At 39.2% G+C, this 22,037-nt stretch overlaps 1 protein-coding gene across 16 annotated transcripts in view; it reads right to left on the reverse strand.

Annotated features, from left to right (window-relative positions):
• DEPDC5 (DEP domain containing 5, GATOR1 subcomplex subunit) overlaps nt 1–22,037 on the reverse strand; it is a 115,957-nt gene that overhangs the window by 83,912 nt on the left and 10,008 nt on the right. For all 16 annotated transcript variants that reach the window (XR_011541771.1, XR_011541770.1, XM_070626892.1 and 13 more), the window contains exons 8-14: nt 18,606–18,675; nt 14,744–14,822; nt 13,759–13,820; nt 9,639–9,708; nt 9,242–9,314; nt 1,125–1,228; nt 776–850 (exon numbers count right to left, since the gene is read on the reverse strand). Coding sequence is in view for 14 of the 16 variants with exons in the window: in XM_070626892.1 (XP_070482993.1) it covers nt 776–850; nt 1,125–1,228; nt 9,242–9,314; nt 9,639–9,708; nt 13,759–13,820; nt 14,744–14,822; nt 18,606–18,675 (533 nt within the window). In the remaining 2 variants the exon portion in view is untranslated. The remainder of the gene's footprint in view (nt 1–775; nt 851–1,124; nt 1,229–9,241; nt 9,315–9,638; nt 9,709–13,758; nt 13,821–14,743; nt 14,823–18,605; nt 18,676–22,037) is intronic.

The following is a 22,037-nucleotide window of genomic DNA, read 5'->3' on the forward strand; positions in this document are numbered from 1 at the left end:
CCAATCTGACTTGCCCTGCTGGAATGTGGTATTCTGAACAGAGAGCACAGACAGGGTTGCTGGGAGCTGAACATGGTTCCAGGAATTCCTGCTGCTCCATTTCCCAGAGCCACCCTTGGCCCCACCTTCTTCAGCATGGTGTTCAAGACTTTCCTGGCCACCCCACCAAGCCCCTTTATCCTTAGAGGACATTTCTTTTTGTTTAAATGAATTCAGTAGGTTTCTGTTATTTGCAAACAAAATCTCTCAACTAACACAGAAATGCAGGGACAAACATTCGGAAGAAATCACATCACACTGTTAACAATGGTCCCTCTTGAAAGGAGACTGATAGTGGAGGGAGGGGGTAGACCTTCATTTTCACTTAATATACCTCTCTGTTACTTGAATTCTAGACACATGGGTCACTTTTGTAATTTAAAAAAATGTAGATTTTAAAAAAAATTACTTAGAAGCAGTTGAAGGATGGGGTGGAATATAATAAGAACACAGTTTTTAGTAAAACAAAGAGCCCAAGGAAGATTCCCTCCAGCTCCTTCCTCTTAGGTTACCATGAGAAGCAGATAAGAATAGCAAGCTAATTTCCCAGCAGAAGACCTAAGCGCTAAATGTTGGCCATTAAAACCATCCAATCAAAAGTTATTGCTTTCAATTAATCTCAGAGGTAGATGCAGCATCATCAACTAGGTCTGGGTCTTTGGATATTAGTAAAGAGAAGTTCATAGCCATGTGGTAAGCAAGATGCCTGCTCACTGTGGCCAGCATCGTTACTCACCATTGAATGACAGATTGATGGCCTCTAGGTAGTTTCCTTGTGCTGAGGTAGAATTGTCTCCTAGAGGAAAGCCCTCTGAAGCAAAAAAACGCAAGAGAAGGAAAAACATCTCATGAAGGATGAAGTCTTAAAAAACAAGTGCAAAGTGTCTGGCTGCATAGGGTCCCCCCAACCCAGCAGCAGAGACATTATCAAACTTACTGCAGATATAATGAACAATTGCACCCAACCGGAAATAGAGAAACTATATACAACACAGGAAGGGAAACAAGCATGAACCTCTTCACCTCCCAGCCTCCATCCTACACCTCCGTTCCCTGATGCACCTTCTATTACCCGGATGCAGTACCTGCCTGTTCCAGTCGCACCAACACTGGATACTGGATGAAGAGTTTTTTAATGGTCACGAGGAGTGAAGTCCACTCTTCTCTCCTCTCATTCTGCACCACCACTCTGAAAGTAGTATTATCATAAAATAGATATTGAGCAGCTATTACATGTAGGACATCATGTCCCTTACAGGGTTTCAAGGAAAGGAGAAGATAGAAACCCCAGAGTTAGGGGAATTTATCATATAATAATAAGCAATAACGTCAAGTGCATTTAACAAACATTATCAAAGAAATGTAATCACATCAATAGTTACATAGATTGAAAAAAAAATTTAAAAATTGCCTTGAGATTATATTAATGCCCAATGTTGAGCAGAGATATGAACGTTCTCACATACTGAATTACAATTACATGGTATATATAAAAAGCATTAAAAGAAAACATCCATATATATGTTTTACATATATATCCAATAAATATATCTAGGTCAGGGAATTAGATTAGGAGAAAGGGATGGATGAGAATCTGTTTATTATATGCCTTCTGAACCTTTAAAACTTTGAACTATGTGAATGTAGTCCAAAAAATAAATAAAATTTAAATTAAAAAATTATATACATTTCCATTAACCTAGTAATTTTTATTCATTTTATTTATTTATTTATTTTGGTGAGGAAGATTGGCCCTGAGCTAACATCTGTTGCCAATCTTCCTCTTTATGCTTGAAGAAGATTGTTTCTGGGCTAACATCTGTGCCAACCTTGCTCTATTTTACGTGGATGCTGCCACAGTGTGGCTTGATGAGCAATGCTAGGTCTGTACCCGGGATCCGAACCTATGAAGCCCAGGTCACTGGAGCAGAATGGAGCAGAGAATGTGAACTTAACCACTATACCACCAGGCCAGCCCCAACCTAGTAATTTTAATGCTGGGAATTTATCCTAAAGAAACACATGGGACCCAGAATAGCCAACACAATATTGAAGGAAAAGAACAAAGTTGGAGAACTGACACTAGCCAACTTCGAGACTTACTATAAAGCTACATAACCAAGTCAGAGTGGTATTGGTGAAAGAAGAGACAAATAAATCAGTGGAACAGAATAGAGAGCCCAGAAATAGACCCACATAAATACAGTCACCTGATTTTTGACAAAGGAGCAAAGATAAAACAATGAAGCAAAATAGTCTTTTCAACAAATGGTGCTGGAACAACTAGACATCCACATGCAAAAAAACCTCAAACAAACATGAATCTAAACTTACAGGACTTACAGCCTTCATAAAAATTTACAAAAACTGGATCACAGACCTAAATATAAAACTCAAAAGTATAAAACTCCTAGATATGAAAACCTAGATGACCCTGGGTATGGTGATGCCTTTTTAGATACACAACCAAATGTACAACTCATGAAAGAAAAAACTGGTAAGCTGGACTTCATTAAAATTAAAAACTTCTGCTCTGCGAATAACAATGTCAAGAGAATGAGAAGATAAGCCACAGACTAGGAGAAAACATTTGCAAAAGACGCATCTCATAAAGGACCATCATCCAAAAATACACAACTCTTAAAATTCAGCAATACACTAAGAACTCAATTAAAAAATGGGCAAAAGCCCTGAACAGACATCTCACCAAAGAAGACATACAGACGGCAAATAAGCAGATGAAAAAATGCTCCACATCATATGTCATCAGGGAAATGCAAATTAAAGCAACAATGAGATACCACTACAGACCTGTTAGAATGGCCAACTTCTAGAACACTGACAACACCAAGTGCTGACGAGGATGTGGCAACAGTAACTTTCATTCATTGCTGGTGGGAATGCAAAATGGTACGGCCACTTTGGAAGACAGTTTGGCAGTTTCTTAAAAAACTAAACATACTCTTATCATATGATCCAACAGTAATGCTCCTTGGTATTTACCCAAATGAGTTGAAAACTTACGTCTACACAAAAACCTGCATATGGATGTTTATAGCAACTTTATTTATAATTGGCAAAATCTGGAAGCAACCAAGATGTCCTTCAGTAGGTGAATGGACAAACTGTGGTACATTCAGACAATAGAATATTATTCAGCACTAAAAAGAAATGAGCTATCAAGCCATGAAAAGACACAGAGGGACCTTAAATGCATATTTTTAAGTGAAAGAAGCCAATATTAAAAGGTTACATATTGTATGATTCCAACTATAGAACATTTTGGAAAAGGTAAATCTATGGAGACTCAAAAAATCAGTGATTGTCAGGGGTTGGGTATGGGAGAAGGGATGAATAATCAGAGCACAGAGGATTTTTAGGGCAGAGAACATATTGTATGATACTATAATCATACAGACATGTCATTATACATTTGTCCAAACCTACAGAACATACAACACCAAGAGTGAATTGTAAGGTAAACTATGGACTTTGGGTGATTGATTATGATGTGTTAACGTAGGTTTCTCAATTGTAAAAAATGCACCACTCTGATGAGAGATGTTGATAATGGGAGGGGGGCATCATGCATGTGTTGGAGAAGGAGGTATATGAGAAATTTCTGTACCTCCCTCTCAATTTTGCTGTGAACCTAAAACTGCTCTAAAAAAATTCTCTTAAAAAATATTCAGGTATACATAACTATGTATCTCCCTATCACAGTGGTGTTATTTTTAAAATTAGAAAAAAATTAAATATGTAACAATAAGGAATAGTGAAAATTATGATAAATTTCAGCTTATGACAAAATATTATACAGCCATCAAACATGATGTGATCCTTTTTGATCATTGTTGAATATAGGTAATGGGTATATGGCAGTTCAAAATGCTATCCTCTTTACCTACGTATATTTGACTTTACTAAAAACAAAAAAAGATCACCCAATTTTAAAACACGCTACACAGAAAAAGATCTGGAGAAACATGCACCACAGTGTTAAAAATACTTCCCTTTGGATTTCAAAGTCAGACTGGAGTAACACAAAAAACATGAAAAAATGAGCTAAGAAGATGAATACACACCTCACAAAAGAGAAATACAAAGGCCAATAAACATGAGAAAACGTTCACTCTCAGAAATGAAAGAAATGAATATTAAGACTCAATGAAATAACTTTTCCTCCAATCCAGTTGGGAAAAAGCCGAAAAAGGAAAGAGTATTCAGTGTTGGTGGGAAGAGAGAAATAACACTACTGTTATGAAACCAGGATTTTCTCCTTCAACGTTTTTGGAGGGCAATTTGGCTGTACAAATGAAAAGCCTTAACAAAAATAGATACCCCTTGACCCAATAACTCCATTTCTGGGAATTTATCCTAAGGATAACTAAAGATATGCTTAAAAACTTAACCATAAGAACACTCATTGGTAAAACTATTGACAAAAGTGAAAAGTTGAAAGTCATCTCAGTGTTCAACAGTAGTTGGCAATGCAATGGAATTTCTATACAGCAATAAAAATGATGCTGTGGAGCAGAGTATTTCACATGGAATGGCATTCGTGATAGTGGAAAACACCAGTTTGAAACATCGAGCAGAAAAATCACAGGAGTGTGTGATCATATCTCTGTGAAAACTAATTTTGTCTCTATAAACAAAGAATAGGATTTGATGCACTCAGGCGATGATGACTATATCTAGGAGGTGGAATTGAGAATGTTCTGAATTACTCTTAACTGTATTTTGTGATTTTCCTAAAATGAATCTGTACTGTTTTTTTAAAGATTTTATTTTTCCTTTTTCTCCCCAAAGCCCCTCAGTACACAGTTGTATATTTTTAGTTGTGGGTCATTCTAGTTGTGGCATGTGGGATGCCGCCTCAGCATGGCTTGATGAGTGGTCCATGTCTGCGCCCAGGATCCGAACCGGCGAAACCCTGGGCCGCCGAAGCGCAGTGCGCAAACTCAACCACTCGGCCACGGGGCTGGCCCCAATACCATTTTTGTAGTTAAGAAAAACACAGTCAAAGCTTCTTTCAATCTAAAAAACGTTCAGGATGACTTTTTAATGACATGGGGAAATTTTAACATATTAATGATATAGTTATATGTATATACAAATCTACATTCATAATTCATATATTCTTGCTTTATATAACGTTTTAATATATTCATAATTATGCTCAAATGAATTCATACTCATTACGTAGATATAATTTCATATACTGTTAAGTCAAGAGAGTTCTCAGAATTCCAGGAATCCACTGAAATGGTATTAAGGGATGAACAGTGGTGTCAGGGAAGGAGATGGCCCATCACTTTCATGAAATTCTCACAGGGATATAGGACCCAATAGGAGATCAACAAATAATTTAAAGTATAGTCAGTATGGGGTTGAAGAACACAGTGATCAAAAGCACAGACGCTGAACTAGATTGCTTGAGTCAAGCACATACTCCACCACTTAATTTTTCATGGACTTTGGGTAAATTACTTAAACTCTGTGTCCAAGTTTCCACTTCTGTAAAATAGGATAACAGTGACCCTCTCATAAGGATGTTGTGATATTTAAATGAATCAAGATATGTAAAGTTTTAGAATAGTGCCCTGTACATGGTAAGTCCTAAATAATAAATGATAATTATTTATTATTATCTTATTATCTCAGTAGGACAGTAGAGCCACTATTATTTTCTACCTTATGCTCTTCTATATTTTTCCAAATTTCTACAATGAACATGCACTATTTATTTTTTGGTGAGCAAGATTGGCCTTAGCCAGCATCTGTTGCCAATCCTCCTCTTTTTGCTTGAGGAAGATTGGCCCTGAGCTAACATCTGTGCCAGTCTTCCTCTATTTTGTATGTGGGACACCGCCACAGCATGGCTTGATGAGCAGTGTCTAGGTCTGTGCCCAGGATCCAAACCCACGAACCCTGGGCTGCCAAAGCAGAACACGCAAACTACCATGCCACCAGGCCAGCCCCAAAGAACATGCACTTATCTTTTAAATGATATGAAAGGGTAACCTGAAAAGTGATAAAGCAAATATAGCAAAATGTTAATTGTGGAACCCAGGTGGTGGGTATACGGGTGTTCACTGTACAATTCTCTCAACTTTTCTGTATGTTTGAAATTTTCCACAATAAAATATTGTAAAAAACACAAACACAAAAGATTATCTAAGCTAAAAACAATGTACAAATCTAGAGAAAATTCTGAGAAATTCTGGAGAGAAATCTGGATCAGGAAAAACATTTCAATAAGGAATGTCAGGACAATTGGTGAAATCTGAATATGAACTGTATGTTAGATAATGGCATTTATATCAATGTTAAATGTCCTGAACATCACTATATTTTGGTTATATAAGAGAATGCTCTTGTTCTTAGGAGATGTATGATGAAGTATAAGATAATTATGTATCTATTAAATGTTAATAATTGGTAAATCTAGGTGAAAAGTACACAGATATTCATTATAGTCTTCTTTCAAATTTCCTATATGTTTTAAAATTTTTAAATAAAATGTTATCCAAAAAACTGTCTTAGGGGCCAGCCCAGTGGCATAGTGGTTAAGTTCGTGCGTTCAGCTTCAGCGGCTTGGGGTTCAGAGGTTCAGATCCCAGGTGCGGACCTACACACCACTCATCAAGCCATGCTATGGCGGCATCCCATATACAAAGTAGAGGAAGACTGGCACAGACGCCAATTCCTATTCTTTAGGAATGCTATTACAAAGTTGAAAAGGGAAAAATACTCTACAAGTTGGCATTTGGTGCTAGCTTGATACTTAGGAAGGAACCAGCTACAAAGAAATATGTTTAAGGCTCCAGATTGGGGGTTTGAGGGAGATTGGCCATTTGAGACAAAAACTAAGCCCACCTAGTAGAGTGTTACTGGCAAAATAGAGAGACATTGTATTTTCAAGTCTGAGGTAGGAGGGGAAACTAACAAGGAGCTCCTCCTCTCAGTTACAGAAGGAAAGAGTGGGAGGAAGCAAGACTGAATCAGTAGCAGCATACTGAGTTAGAGAGAGCAGTCTCTAAGCACTTTAACAAGTGTAGTCAGATGATGAAATGCGCCTATTACCAAAGGGGTTGGTTTTGACTTAAACACAAAATCTTTGTACCTTAGGCAAGAATAAAACGCCTTCTGAAAAGCAAAAGACTTCCTAAAGTCCATTTTGATGTCTACTCTATCCTCTACCTGAAGTGCCAATAATCATGTGGTAGATTTCTCCACATAGCTGAGAATTTTTTTTTTTTTTTTAAAGATTTTATTTTTTCCTTTTTCTCCCCAAAGCCCCCCGGTACATAGTTGTGTATTCTTCGTTGTGGGTTCTTCTAGTTGTGGCATGTGGGACGCCGCCTCAGCGTGGTCTGATGAGCAGTGCCATGTCCGCGCCCAGGATTCGAACTAACGAAACACTGGGCCGCCTGCAGCGGAGCGCGCGAACTTAACCACTCGGCCACGGGGCCAGACCCCACATAGCTCAGAATTTTAAAGGTCAAAGTCCTACAGCTCCACGCCATCAAGTAACCCAATCCAATTGCATCTGGTATGCTTCCATCATCTCATAAAGTATCTCCTTATTCAGTGGCACTGTTGGGAGAACCGAACTGATACGCATCCTGTGGTGATGCAATGTAAAGTACAAGGCATCAGAATGAGGTCAGTCTTACTAAAAAGGTTCAACCTAAATCCAATCAAGTCTTAGAGCAGGACTTCTCAACCTCCGCACTACTGACATTTTGGACCAAATAACTCTTTGTTTTGGGGGAAGGGGGGCTCTCCTGTGCACTGCAGGATGTTTAGCAGCATGCCTGGTCTCCACCCACTAGATATCAGTTGCATAACTTCCCCTTCCCACACACTCACTCCCACCATTTTGACAAATAAAAAAATGTCTCTAAACATTGCCAAATTGCTGTCCTGGGGCACAGAGAAATCACCCCACTTGTAACCTCTAGCTTACAGAAAATAAACAAAGACCACCAGAAGAATGCAATCAGACAAATCCAGAAAGGGTCTTCTACTGTCTCCCTACTCAAAATGTGGTGCAAAAACAAGCAAACTGTGCAAACACAGGAGCTAGTTAGACAAGCAGAGCCAGGCCCACCCCCAGAACTCTGATTGGAATCAGCACTGTAACATGATCCCCAGGGGGTGGTTCATAAGCACACTAAAGTTTGAGAGGCACAGTTCTCCAGGACTACTGACCTAGATTCTTCAATAAGTCAACAGTTGGGAAGTGAAAAAGAAGGGGAAATTGTTTCAAATTTAGACTTAAGAAGCAGACCAAACATAAGAACTTTTTTGGAGACATTAAGGAAATCTGAATATGTACTGGATATTGGACAATATTATAGAATTATTAATTTTGTGAAATGTGGTTGTGGTTATATATCATGGTTATATATGAAAATGCCCTTATTTTTTAGATATGCATAGGAATGAAATGTTATAATATCTATAATTTACACTAAAATAAAATTTAGCCAAAAAACAGATAAGGCAAATATGGCACAATAACTGTTAAATCCAGGTGTTAGGGATATGAGTTCATTACATTATTCATTTTTCTTTTCTTCAAGTTTGAAATTTTTCACAGTACAAAGTTTGGCAAGTCTAGGGGGCCAGCCTGGTGGCATAGTGGTTGGGTTTGCAAACTCTGCTTCAGCAGCCTGGGGTTTGCAGGTTTGGATTACGGGCGTGGACCTACACATTGCTCATCAAGCCATGCTGTGGCGGTGTCCTACATACAAAATAGAGGAAGACTGGCACAGATGTTAGCTCAGCGACAATCTTCCTCAAGCAAAAAGAGGAGGATTGGCAACAGATGTTAGTGTGGGGCCAATCTTCCTTACAAAAAAAAAAAGTTTGGATTGTCTAAATGCAATGTGGTATCCTGGATCGGATCCTGGAACAAATAAAAGTACCTAAGTGGAAAAACTGGTGAAATTTGAGAAAAGTCTGAAATTTAGTTAACAGTAATGTACCACTGCTAATCTTGTAGTTTTGATAAATGTACCTTGGTTATGAAATGTTAACAGAGGAAACTGGGGGCAGGGCATATGGAAACTGTACTATCTTTGCAACTTCTCTCTATATCTAAAATTACTCCAAAATAAAAAGGCTAATTTTTTTTCTAAAGTTAGGAAAGAAACAACCAAAAAAAGGCACAGCAAACACCCAAACATACTTATAAAAGTCTTCATAGAATCGCCCCTTGTGATCCTGTCGAATTGAGGCTCGGTTTATTTCAGGAAATTCATCTGAAATAGAGAAAAGCATATATGTAGATCAGATTGAAAGGGAAATTCAGTTTTTCTGCTCCCCCTTCTGGGTTGAAGATTTGCATCACCAAAAAAAATAAAGATAATTATACTTCTATTAAGTTGGTTTTAAGATGAATCACAGCCCACAGACTTCTTGCATCCACTAATGGACTTTGCTATTTTCTATTTTACCCCGTCCTCACAACAGAAATGGTGAGAAAAATGGAGCAGTGCAAAGGGAAAGAGGATGGTAAGGAATGGATGGGGATGGGGGTGGGGGAAGCTTAATAAAAAATAACTGTAGGAGAAAGACTTACTCACCAAGAGATTTCGCATCATAGAAAGTTCTAGAAAATAGGACCACTGTCACTTCATGACTACAGTTCTTCTCCTAGGTATGAGTAGAGAAAAAGAGGGCTCAAGTTTATTTCATTTACTTCACTATGAAGCATAAAAATAATATTCTCAATTCTAGTAGGCTCAGCAGCAGTGCACAGTATTGGAAAACTTCATGTAATTGTAGGTTGCATAATACAGTGGACAGAAAACTGCTGGGAGTCAGAAGCCCTGGCTCTGAAACTTACCACTACATGACCTTGGGCAAGTTACCTAAAGTCCCAGGAATGTGCAAAGAGCTTTGAAAACTGCAAATCACCAATAAGTATGGGTCGCTGTCTCTCATCTGTTGACTTGGCATGAAACAGATCAGCCCAGTGTCAGAGGATCATGGTATTTGTACCTGCTTCACAGTGTTTTTTAATTTCTTCAGAACTGTAGTGTAGGGAACAAGAACAGAACCCATGGTGGTGGATGTAAGAATCAAACACACTCCCATATCCTACCACTATCATAAGATAAGGACTGGGGGCTGCTCGAGATGCAGGGGTCGAACCCCAGGCAATGAATTACCTTTGGACTGGGATGAGGACAAGTGAGAATAAACATTTCCATGGAGTCTGGAGATCAAGGTTCTGGAAGCAGGGTGTTTACAGATGGTATGAAATTTGGCTTGCACCAGTGAGCCAGCAAGCTCAGTTTCAGTTCCTCCTGGGTATTTGAAAACAACCCCTACATTGACTAACCCTATCTCTAACCCAAGCGTACTTACTGACAACACAATTCAGCATGTGCCATATAAGGTATATATATAACATAATGCACATTACATGCCACCTTACATTCTTCCATGGATATATACTAAAGTGGACAGAAATTCCTAAATACAAGCCACAGTACCAAGAGCAGAGTGCTAGGAAAGAGTAGACCTTCATTAGCCACCAACTAATTTACTGGACTCCCAGAGCTCCACACTTAGCTCCAAACTTCTCTGATTTTGGTATACCTGACATACCGAAAAAATGCCTTACAGTGGGCTGGTGTGGGCATATGGGCCTCTCAACTCATACATGACAGAGGAGATAACACAGAACAGTGGTGACATGGCCTGGGATTACAGAAACATAGACAGGGGAGCACGAGGTGATGATCTCAGGCCAACTCTGGAAGAAAGGATGGAACTGGATTAGAATCATCACTCTGCTTACAGGCTATTGATCATAGGCAAGTTCTCCAACCTCTTTGAGCTGTACTTTCCCTACCTGTGAAATATGGACAAAAGGATTAAGTGAGATAATGTGGGTAAAACACCATGATACCTGGGATGTCAAAATACTCAATAAATGTTAACTAAGACTACTACTATTACCCCTGCTATGTCTATATTTAGGGCTCAGAAAAGAATTCATAAACTCCCATGCTCGATCCTGCTGTCCACAGCGTTAGCTTTATGTTATTCAACAGGCTCTATGAAGAATAAACAACCTTCACCAAACTTCATTAAATAAATATGGAATGGTTACAGAAAGTTATTTTAATTCAAGTTCTTGCTTTAATACCAAGTTCTTAATTTTAAAAAACAAATTCTAAGAGCGAAGTCCTGTAAACTAATGACTGGGCCTATGCCAAATCTTGTCCTTACATCTCATTGTATATACACTCACAGAAACTTGGGTTAGGGGATATCTAAAGGGCAATCGAACCAGACTTGAAATGGAGGTTTTCATAAACACAATATTGAAATGGCCACTATGTGGCCCAAGGTGACCATTATTCAGCCCACTCCCAAGGCCTGGCTTCCTGCTGTCCCTGCTGTTTGTGCTCCCCTTTAGGCCCCATACTCAGGCAGACACGAAGGCCTGATTACCCTTAAGCCACATGACCACAGAAGCTTCCTAGCTGGTCTGCTTAATTCCTGTCTGTCCCTTTACCAAATTGCTCCTGGCCACTGGACTACTCTTCCTCAAATTCTCTCCAGCGCTGATCACACTGATCCCCTATTCAAGAATTTTAATAGCTACTGCAGGCCTAGCATGACCTGACCCTATCCTTCTAATCCAATCTTATTAATTGATTATTCCCCACAAATCTTCTGTGGAGTAGCATAAGACCACACCCCACTCTCATGCCCATTTTCATCCTTTTGCTCATACGGTTCTCTTCATTTGAAACATCCTCTCTGTTTTCCTTTCCAACCATCCAAACCTTCCTCAGCCTTCCAAGTCCATAAATAAATAAAATTCTAACCCTAAAACATACGGTTTGCTGTTGTTTCAAATACATAGATCCAAGCTCCCCAGCAGGTTTGCAAGTTCTCTGAGGGCAAGCATCATACTTCTGTATCTCTAGCCTTCACAGCTGAAGGATACTGCTGCCATATTGCTGAGGAAGGAGAATGGAACTTAGATTCCAGTGAGACCTAGATCCTACTGAGACCCTGCCATGTGCAGAGACTTTAAAACACCTTGTGAGAAGGCACTATTATTATCTCCATTTTGCAAACAAGGAAACAGAAACTACTTCTCCAAAGTGAAAAAGCTAATCAAAGTTAAAGCATAATTTTAAACCCAGTCTGTTTTAATCCAAACTCCATGCTCTTTTCTACTATATAATACGACCTCAAATAGCTCTCATATTTAGGTCTTTGATCCATTTTGAGTTAATTTTTGTATATGATGTAAGGTAAGGGTCCAAATTCATTCCTTTGCAGATGGATATTCTGTTGTCTCAGAACCATTTCTTTCTCTTTTTTTTAAAGATTTTTTCTTTTTCTCCCCAAGGCCCCCCCCCGCCCTGGTACATAGTTGTGTATTTTTTTTTTCAGTTGTTGGTCCTTCCAGTTGTGGCATGTGGGATGCCGCCTCAGCGTGGCCTGATGAGCAGTGCCATGTCCACGCCCAGGATTCGAACCGGCAAAACCCTGTCCCTTCACCAAATTGCTCCTGGCCACTGGACTACCGAAGTGGAGCACGCGAACTTAACCACTCGGCCACAGGGCCGGCCCCTCAGAACTATTTCTTGAAGAGACTATTCTTTCCCTCATTGAATGGACTTGACATACCTGTCTAAAATCAACTGACCATAAATGTATGGGTTGATTTCTATACTCTCAATTCTATTCCATTGGTCTATATATCTATCTTCATGCCAGTACCATACTGTTTTGACTACTTTGACTTTGTGGTAAGTTTTGAAATTAGGAAGTGAGAGTCCTCCAACTTTGTTCTTCTTTTTCAAGACTGTTTTGGCTATTCAGAATCCCTTGCAATTCCACGTAAATTTTAGAATCAGCTTTTCCATTTCCACAAAAAAAGCCATTGGGATTCTGATAGGGACTGTACTGAACTATAGTTTGCTCTGGGGAGTACTGCCATTTTAACAATATCAAGTCTTCCAATCTATGAACATAGGTTGTTTTTCATTTATTTAGGTCTTTGTTAATTTCTTTCAGCCACGTTTTGTAGATTTTAGTGTACAAGTCTTACACCTCCTGAGATAAATTATTCCGAGGTATTTTATTCTCTGTGATGCTCTTGTAAATGAAATCATTTTTAAGTTTAATTTCCTTTTTAAATTTTGATTGTTTTTTAATTTCCTGTTTGAATTATTTATTGCTGATGAAACATAACTGATTTTTTGTGTTAATTTTGTATCCTGCAACTTTATTAGCTCTATATTATATTATTAGCTCTAATAGTTTTTTGTGTGTGGATTTTTTTAGGATTTTCTGCATAGAAGATGTCATCTGTAAATAGAGATAATTTTACTTCTTTGATGACATGGATGCCTTCTATTTCTTTTTCTTGCCTAAGTGCTCTGGCTAGAACTTCCAGAACAATGTTGAATACCAGTGGTGACAGCAGTTATCCTTATCTTGCTCCTCATCCTAAGGGGCAAAGTTTTTAGTCTTTTACCATTGAGTTTAATGTTAGCTATGGCCTTTATCATGTTGAAGTGATTAAGGCAATTTAAATCTAGAGCCTTATCAATTTAGGCTTTAGGTAAGATACCTCCATTAAAGGCAGCCTAATGGAAACAGTGTGTTTTAAAATCTGCACTGAGTAACGTTTACTCGATGAGATTCAGTGCATAAGAAGAAACATACCTTCCACTTGGTAAAAAGATCAGCAAGGAAACCATTCACAGCTTTCTCAAAATACAGATCCCCTGAAAAGAAATGAGAAGAGGGTAAGGATTATCTTTATTTCTTGCTTACAATTTCTTCTCTCAGTAAAGTAACAGGAATGGGACCAGTTAAAGAGAGGGTGGGTTCTGCTATATCATAAAACAAGATCATAAAAACCAGATGTATAAAAGTGGTTTCAACCTAGACTTTCTAATGAGCCAAATTTAATATTTGCCTCACCCAGCAAGAGACCATGGCTCCAAGGTAAAATTCAAGATTGAAAAAGCTTTGGTGATTGAAAAAATACAGGTGTATCTTCAGAATGAGAGAACCACCTAACCTATAAATATGGTTATTCTTATAACGATGCTCAAAGTTTGTTAGAAGATGATCTGGGAGATCCTGAGCCTTCACTGAATTATCATTTGCAGTTCCTGCTGTTCTCAAGTGACTTTGATGACCAACAGCAAAAATTAACTTGTAATTTTACTAAACAAATTTGAATTGCATGCACCATGAGGCTGGTGTGCTGGACACAGTATCCACCACATCTCATAGCAGCTTTACTGTTCTCTACTTATTATGTGGTAATTCTAATAAAATGAGACAAACATGGAGAGTTCTGTGAGTGACAGGAAATGAAAAATATCAAAGAAAGTGTTGGTTTCTAGACATAGAGTCACTCTCCCTGTGATTTTTCATCCTGTACTTATAGAATAGTTAAAGATCTGAGAAGTCAGATTTTTTCATTAATACTTTACTACATTTATGGGATTCACTATGTATATATAAAATATATAAAAATATTAAATTACTTTTAATTAATTTATCATTTGAGAATTTGTAAAGATCTCATGACACATCTTTAGAGAATGTCAAGAGCTTACTGTAAAATGATACCAACTTGGGGGAAACCAGAAAATTCTCCCCAGTGGCAGTTACAATCAGCACTTAGGAACAGTACCATAAATATCAAAATCCCACATTTCACAGCTCATCTGAATAAATATGTAAACCATAGCCGACGTAGAACGGAACACCACCTGAAATAAACAAACAAAATTGCATTAAAAAGCAATTATATAGAGAGTTTCAGTTCTGCAAGATGAAAAAGTTCCGGAAATCTGTTTCACAACAATGTAAATATACTTCACACTACTGAACTGTTTGCTTAAAAATGGCTAGGATGATAAATTTTATCTTTTTTAAAATAAAGATAAAGCAATGGTGGAAGATTTCTCTTTAGTGTGACATGAGACTTCTAAAAGCAAGCTTCATCCCTGGCATCATAGGTCATAAGAAGAAGATATTGTCCTTTGCCTCTTGGATCTTATAGTAGAGGATAAAGACATGCAAAATATTGCAACATATATAAACATTCCATGAACGTTCCTACAAGAAACGTAGAAGGGGCAGTGAATCTACCTGGGAAAGTCAAGGAAAGCTCATCATGGAGGCAGAACTTGGGCTAAGACATGCCAGTTATGAGCTGCCAGTCTAACAAATTATAATTCATATCATACCCCTCACCCCCTCGCAGAACCCAGACTGCCTCCAGGAAAAACGTTAAGTGGTTGTCTGGGCCTACGCGTTTTACCATAAAATCCCTTAGGCAGGCGTTCCCCTCCTCCAAAAGGCTCTAAAGAGGTTTGGCAGGAAAGCAAAATGTCTGACTCTCCATTAGTACATTAGAGAACTTGCTCCTTAAAGACAGAAGAATGTTCACCATTCACTTGCCAGGGCTTTTTGTAGTCTCTGGGGTATAACAGACACTTGATAAATTTGCTGACCCTCTCTGATACATGGAAAGACAAAGACTCAGAGAAAATGTACCTTTCAAAATGTCAACTGTTATTATCTCTGGGGACTGGCATTATGAGTGATTTAGCTTCTTTTTTAATCTTTTTGTTTACCTTTTTTTTTAAAGATTGGCACCTGAGCTAACAACTGTTGCCAATCTTCTTTTTTTTTTTGCTTTTTCTCCCCAAATCCCCCCATTGGCACGTGGGATGCCACCTCAATATGGCCTGATGAGTGGTGCCATGTCTGTGCCCAGGATCAGAACTGGCGAAACCCCGGGCCACTGAGGCGCAGCATGCGAACTTAACCACTCGGTCACAGGGCTGACCCCATATTTACCAGGCCAGCCCCACATGCAGTTCTTTTATAGGAAAGGAAAAAGTTGACCTTTAAGCATCAATTTATTACTTTGGGGTTTTTGTTCAACCAAATCCAACTGAATGAATAAGTGATCTTTTAAAAGCATAATTCAGGTATCACTCCCCCACTTAAAATCCTTCAAGGGATTCTAATTGTCCTTAGAATAAACTCTACACTGGTTACAATGGTCCTCAAGGCCCTGCATGAACTGGCTGAAACCTGTCTACCTCCTCATCAACATCATTCTCCCTACTTGTCTCCTATGCATCTGCCGCACTAGCCTCACACTTGTTTCCTCTGCCTGGAATACTCTTTGCCTCAACCTCCATAAGCTGGCTAAGTCTCACCTTTCCAGCACTTCTCAAAGAGGCCCTCCCTGTCCAGCTTTATAAAGAAGGGTCTTCTGTTATTCTCTATCTCAATGCCTTGTTTCCCTCAGAAATTTTAATGTATCTCATTTGTTTGCTAAGGAAGCCACCCTCAGTTAGTCCTTCTCATTAGCCAATTAATTTCCTTTGGAATACTCATCATATCTGTAATTATCACATTTATGGACAGAGTGTCTAGCTGCATCTGTCTTCCCAGTAGGGTAAGGTCCTTACCAGAAGAGATCTCGTCTGTGCTGTTCAACCATGGATCCCCAGTGAATGGGGATTCCCCCTCTGAATTCCCCTCTAGAACGAAGGTTGTTCACTGATAATGTTCCGCACCACATTTTAAAAAAGATTAAGTGGGGGCTGGCCTAGTGGTATAGTGTTTGGGTTTGAGCACTCCGCTTTGGTGGCCTGGGGTTTGCAGGTTCAGATCCTGGGTGCAGACCTACGCACCACTTGTCAAGGCATGCTGTGGCAGCCTCCCACATACAAAATAGAGGAAGATGGACACAGATGTTAGCTCAGGGTCAGTCTTCCTCAGCAAAAAGAGGAAGATTGGCAACAGATGTTAGCTCAAGGCTAATCTTCCTCACAAAATAAAAAGATTAAGTGTATAAAAAAAAAGCATAGTAGCTGACACACAGGAACTGCTTCCATATTATTTGTGAAATAAATAAATAAACGAGGTTTAAGAGGTAACATATGCCAAATTATCATGGTCTTTGTAAGTCATGCCTAAGAGCAAATTTCTACAAAACTGGGGAAAAGCAAATTAAGATCATTATAAAATACCAATTTATGGCTACTAGAGTTGCAAAAGCCTTAAAAATCTATCACCAGGTGCTGGAAAAAGTGAAAAACAACAGATTTTATATACTGCTACTAGAAGTACAAACTGTTCCAAAGAATTTGAAAAATAATTTGGCATTATCTTACAGACTGAAACCTATGACCTAGCAAATACACTCCTAATTATAGACTAAAAATGTAGTATTGAGAGGCCAGCCTGGTGGTGCAGAGGTTAAGTTCACACGTTCCGCTTCTTGGCAGCCCAGGGTTCGCCAGTTTGGATCCCGGGTGCAGACATGGCACCGCTTGGCACGCCATGCTGTGGTAGGCGTACCACATGTAAAGTAGAGGAAGATGGGCATGGATGTTAGCTCAGGGCCAGTCTTCCTCCGCAAAAAGAGGGGGATTGGCAGTAGTTAGCTCAGGGCTAATCTTCCTCAAAAAAAAAAAAAAGAACAAAAAAATAAAATAAAATAAATAAAAATATAGTATTAAGTACAAAAAAGCTAGGTGAAAAAAAAAGACTATGTACATTTTTATTCCACTTTAATAAAGTTGAAAAATAAGCAAAACAAATATACTGCTTAGGGTAAAATATATGTGAATTAATACTATATAAACAAGGAAATTATGAAAATAAAATTCAGATAGCAGTTACCTCTAAAAGTACTGGTTCTCAACTAGGGGCAATTGTACTCTCCCAGGGGATACCTGGTAATGTCTGGAGACATTTCTGGTTGTCATGACTTGTAGGGTGCTATTGGCATCTAATGAGTAGAAGCCAAGGATGCTGCTAAATATCCCACAATGCACAAAATAGCCCCCACAACATCCTTGCCATTTAGACCAGGTAATTCTTTGTTCTGGAGAGCTGCCTTATACACTGTAGCATGTTTAGCAGCATTCTCCCCACAGTCTAGTTGTGACAACCAAAACTGTCTCCAGACATTGCTGAAAGACACCCAGGGAAGCAATATTGCCCCTGGTTGAGAACCACTGCTCTCAAAGGAGGCAGGGGGATGAGAACAAGGAAGAGCAAACAGGTGGTTTCAACAGCACAGGTAATGTTTACAGCTGTTCAATTTGGATGTTTCCAACCAGAATAAAGGGTCAAAGAAGAAGACTCCTTTGCAAAGGTCCCTCTTTGTGTTGACCAATGCAATCTTCCAGACCTTTGTGTTTACCAAAGCAATCTTCCCCTGAATTTAACTTTTGCTGTGTACTAGTGGGCATAGAAGCCTGCAAGCTAGATATTCATCTCTATATCTGATATTAAATAGACCTTCTTCAGATGAAGATCAACCCCAAACTGGAGAGATCCAACGGTACAAAATTAGAATTGCAGGAGTCCCTGACAACATCACAATATTGTCCACCTGGGCAGACAGCAGCTATCAGGAGATTATCAAGTTTTTGCTTGTTTCTTTGTTTTGTTTTTGATTTCAGGACTTACATACAATGGTATGGGGAAACAGAACCAAAAAAGCATTTTATCAATCTTACCCTGGTATCTTCACTGATATAGCCACACATGACCTTCTCATTTTTGACCCACAGCTCACCAGCCTGTGCCCTAAAAGGAGAAACACACACAGGTCTTACATAAACCAAGAAGAAACAGGGGTGACTTCAGGGCAGCTCGCTCTACTACCCAAATGACCTGGCCGGTTACAGATTTCTAGAGAGAGTGCCATGAACAGATTACACAGCATAAAGAATTCTCAGAGCATATTGAATTTGTACAACAGGAGCTCTTAATCTGGGAGTCCTTAGACAACACGCGAGTCTAAGGAAGGGCTTCAGGGAACCCAAGAGCCCTCTGAAATGATCCAAAATTTTCTGGGCAGGGAATTATAACTTTTGTCAAATCTCAAAAGGGCCCATGTCACAAAAACAGTTAAGAAGCACTGATGAACAATTTTGCTAATCCCAGCTTTGACACAATGAGTTTCAACAGAAACAAAATCCATCTTAATATCAGGATTAGAAGACAAGCAGTCCAGAGTCACGAAGGGACAGGATCCCTAGTCAAGGGAGGTCATTCTACTGAAAAATCTTCACAGCAACTTGGTATTGCATATTGCATTTTAGGGGTGTGATGTTTACTCCTCTGCAACTTTTTAAGGGCATGAAATGGATAGTACAGTTCAAAGATCATGGCCTTCAGAGCTGACCAGCCTGCTGCGAAACTGGTCTAGGCAGGAATCTCAGGTCTTAGCATCACCTGCTAGTTGAATGGCCATGAAGAAATAACTCTGTGAGGCTCAGTGTCCTTATCTATAAAAATGAGATGACACCTACTTTACAGAGCTGTTTTGAGAATTAAACCAGCTAATGTGGGGAAACTGTTCAGGATAGCGCTGGGATTGGAGGTGCTCAGTTAAGAGTACTAGTGGTGGGGCCGGCCCCATGGCCAAATGGTTAACTTCACGCGCTCCACTTCAACGGCCCAGGGTTTCGCCAGTTCAGATCCTGGGCACAGACATGGCACCGCTCATCTAGCCACGCTGAGATGGCATCCCACATGCTACAACTAGAAGGACCCACAACTCAAAATATACAACTATGTACCGGGGGGCTTTGGGGAGAAAAAGGAAAAATAAAATCTTTGAAAAAAAAAAAGAGTACTAGTGGCTATTTGTATTAGCAAGAACTATAACAATGGTAAATATTAACACAAAAGACTATCCTGGAGAGGAAGTGGTAGCTGTTACTGAGGACCTTATAATCACTCCTCAGCCAACCACTCAAGCCCTTCTCTTTTACCAACCCCAGTGCAGTTGCCTGCCTGGCCCTAAGCAATCAATCAGTCCTCATAAAAATAAATAAATAAATAAGAGGAAAAGAGAAAATAAAAGCAAGGAAAATGCTGTGTGCCAGGAGTCACAGCTCAGGCTACCTGGGAAACACTGCACAATCAGTCAGCCTCCCTGGGCCTCTCCTCCATCTGTAAAATGAAGAAGGCTGGACCAACCCCACATTTTTCAAATACACTTCTCGGGGTCGCAGCTCTGCTTTCACCAAGAGGGGTGCCTCTTGGTATTCCTTTGCCCAAATATGTCTGTGAGTGGACAATTGCAGCAAGCCTGACCTGAGAAGGGATTTCTGTTTCTTTAACATTATAAGAGATTCCACATTCCCATGATCTATAAGTTCTATTAGCAAGAAGTACTCTGCATACAAGCTACCGCACATCAAATGAACTAGACCTCTAAAACGAGCTTACTCTTAGTACAGTAACTCACCAACTTCTACTAGTATGTATAGACAAAGTGGTGTTATACAACTTGGTCTTAGATTCCTGTGCCTCCACTCCCTGTGGAGGTCAAGCCATAATCTTTCTGAGTCTGTTTTTAAAAAATCAGTAAATGTGGTTAGTGAGAATCCTGCCCCATCCATCTACTAGAGCTCTTGGGAATATCCAATGAGATACTGTAAATGAGAGGACTTGGTAAACTACAAAACAGTTATTATTATTCCTACAGAAATGGTTCTTTATAAAACAAACACACACACACGCACATGCACGTGTGCACACAGAGAAAATACAATCTTGACTTTTGCTCCTAAACCTGTGATTTGCCCTTACCCAAACAGAAAATGAGAATGGCCCTGAGGCAGCATTTCTTCTCTTTTCTACTGGTTCAAGGGAGAAAGAAATGCCACTGACAGATGCCAAGTGCAAAATCCATAACCCCCAGGACACAACCCAAGAGTACACACAGCTTCCTACAAAATAGGAGGCAGACAGACAGGGAAAGACAAACACCATATGATTTCACTCATATGTGGAAGATAAACAAATACATGGACAAAAACAACAGATTAGTGATTACCAGAGGGGAAGGGGTTGGGAGGTGGACATAAGGAGTAAAGGGGCACATACATATGGTGACTGACAAACAATAACGTAGAACTGAAATTTCACCATGTTATAAACTACTACGACTTCAATGAAATAAAATAAAATAAAAATAGGAGGCAGAACGGCACACTGCCAAGCCTTAGACCAGGATAAGGTGCTTCGGGCAGGTACCAGTCCCTGATTGATGTAGCTACTTAGGCAGGTCACTTTCCCTGCCTTTTCTATCAAATGAGCTGTGGGAGGTCAGTGATCTCCGCTATCCTTTACAACTAAGTGTCCTCATTCTGTGAACAAATAGTTAAAATAGGTGCAAAGTATGGTATTGGAGTGTCATTTGCATCACACACCTTTGAACAACCGAAATGGCCAGCAATGGTGGCCCAGTTAAGTAAATTACGGTGCTTCGAAACAGAGTATCATGGAACCATTAAAATGTTTACAAGGAGTTTTAACTTTACCAGCAATGTTTACATGCTTTTAAGTGGGAAAAAGCATACAGAATAGTACACACAGCATCATCGCCTAAGTAAAGGTACATGTATGTGCACGTATATATGAAAATAAAACATTGGAAGATCACACCAAAATTTTATAGTAGTTACCTGTAGGTAGTTAGCTTATATACCATCGTAAATTTTCTTCTTTATACTCTCTATATTACCCAAATTTTCTAAAATAAATATGCATTTTTTAAATTATGAAAACAGAGTTTTGGGGTTTTTTTTTAACAGTATATAAAATTGCACATATTATATGGTCTCAAGCTAAAAGGGGGAAAAAAAAGAATATTTTGACAGAACTATGGTCAAAATGTTGACAGTGGCTGCTTCTAAGTAGTACTATTATGGTTTTTTTCCTGTTCTTTGATTCTATGTTTCAGATTGTCGACAATGTGCAAGCATTATATGTAAAAATACTTAGCCTATGCCTGGTATACAGCATGTGCTGAACAAGTGGTACTCAACAGTATTAACTCTATAATTAGGAGAGACATTTTAAGAGAATGGCCACCATAGACTCAGAGCTCAAGTCAGAGATCCCAGAAGACCCTCTGCAGAGGGATGGATCTA

The sequence above is a fragment of the Equus przewalskii genome, chromosome 7 (assembly GCF_037783145.1).
Source record: "Equus przewalskii isolate Varuska chromosome 7, EquPr2, whole genome shotgun sequence".
Taxonomy (NCBI): Eukaryota; Metazoa; Chordata; class Mammalia; order Perissodactyla; family Equidae; genus Equus; species Equus przewalskii.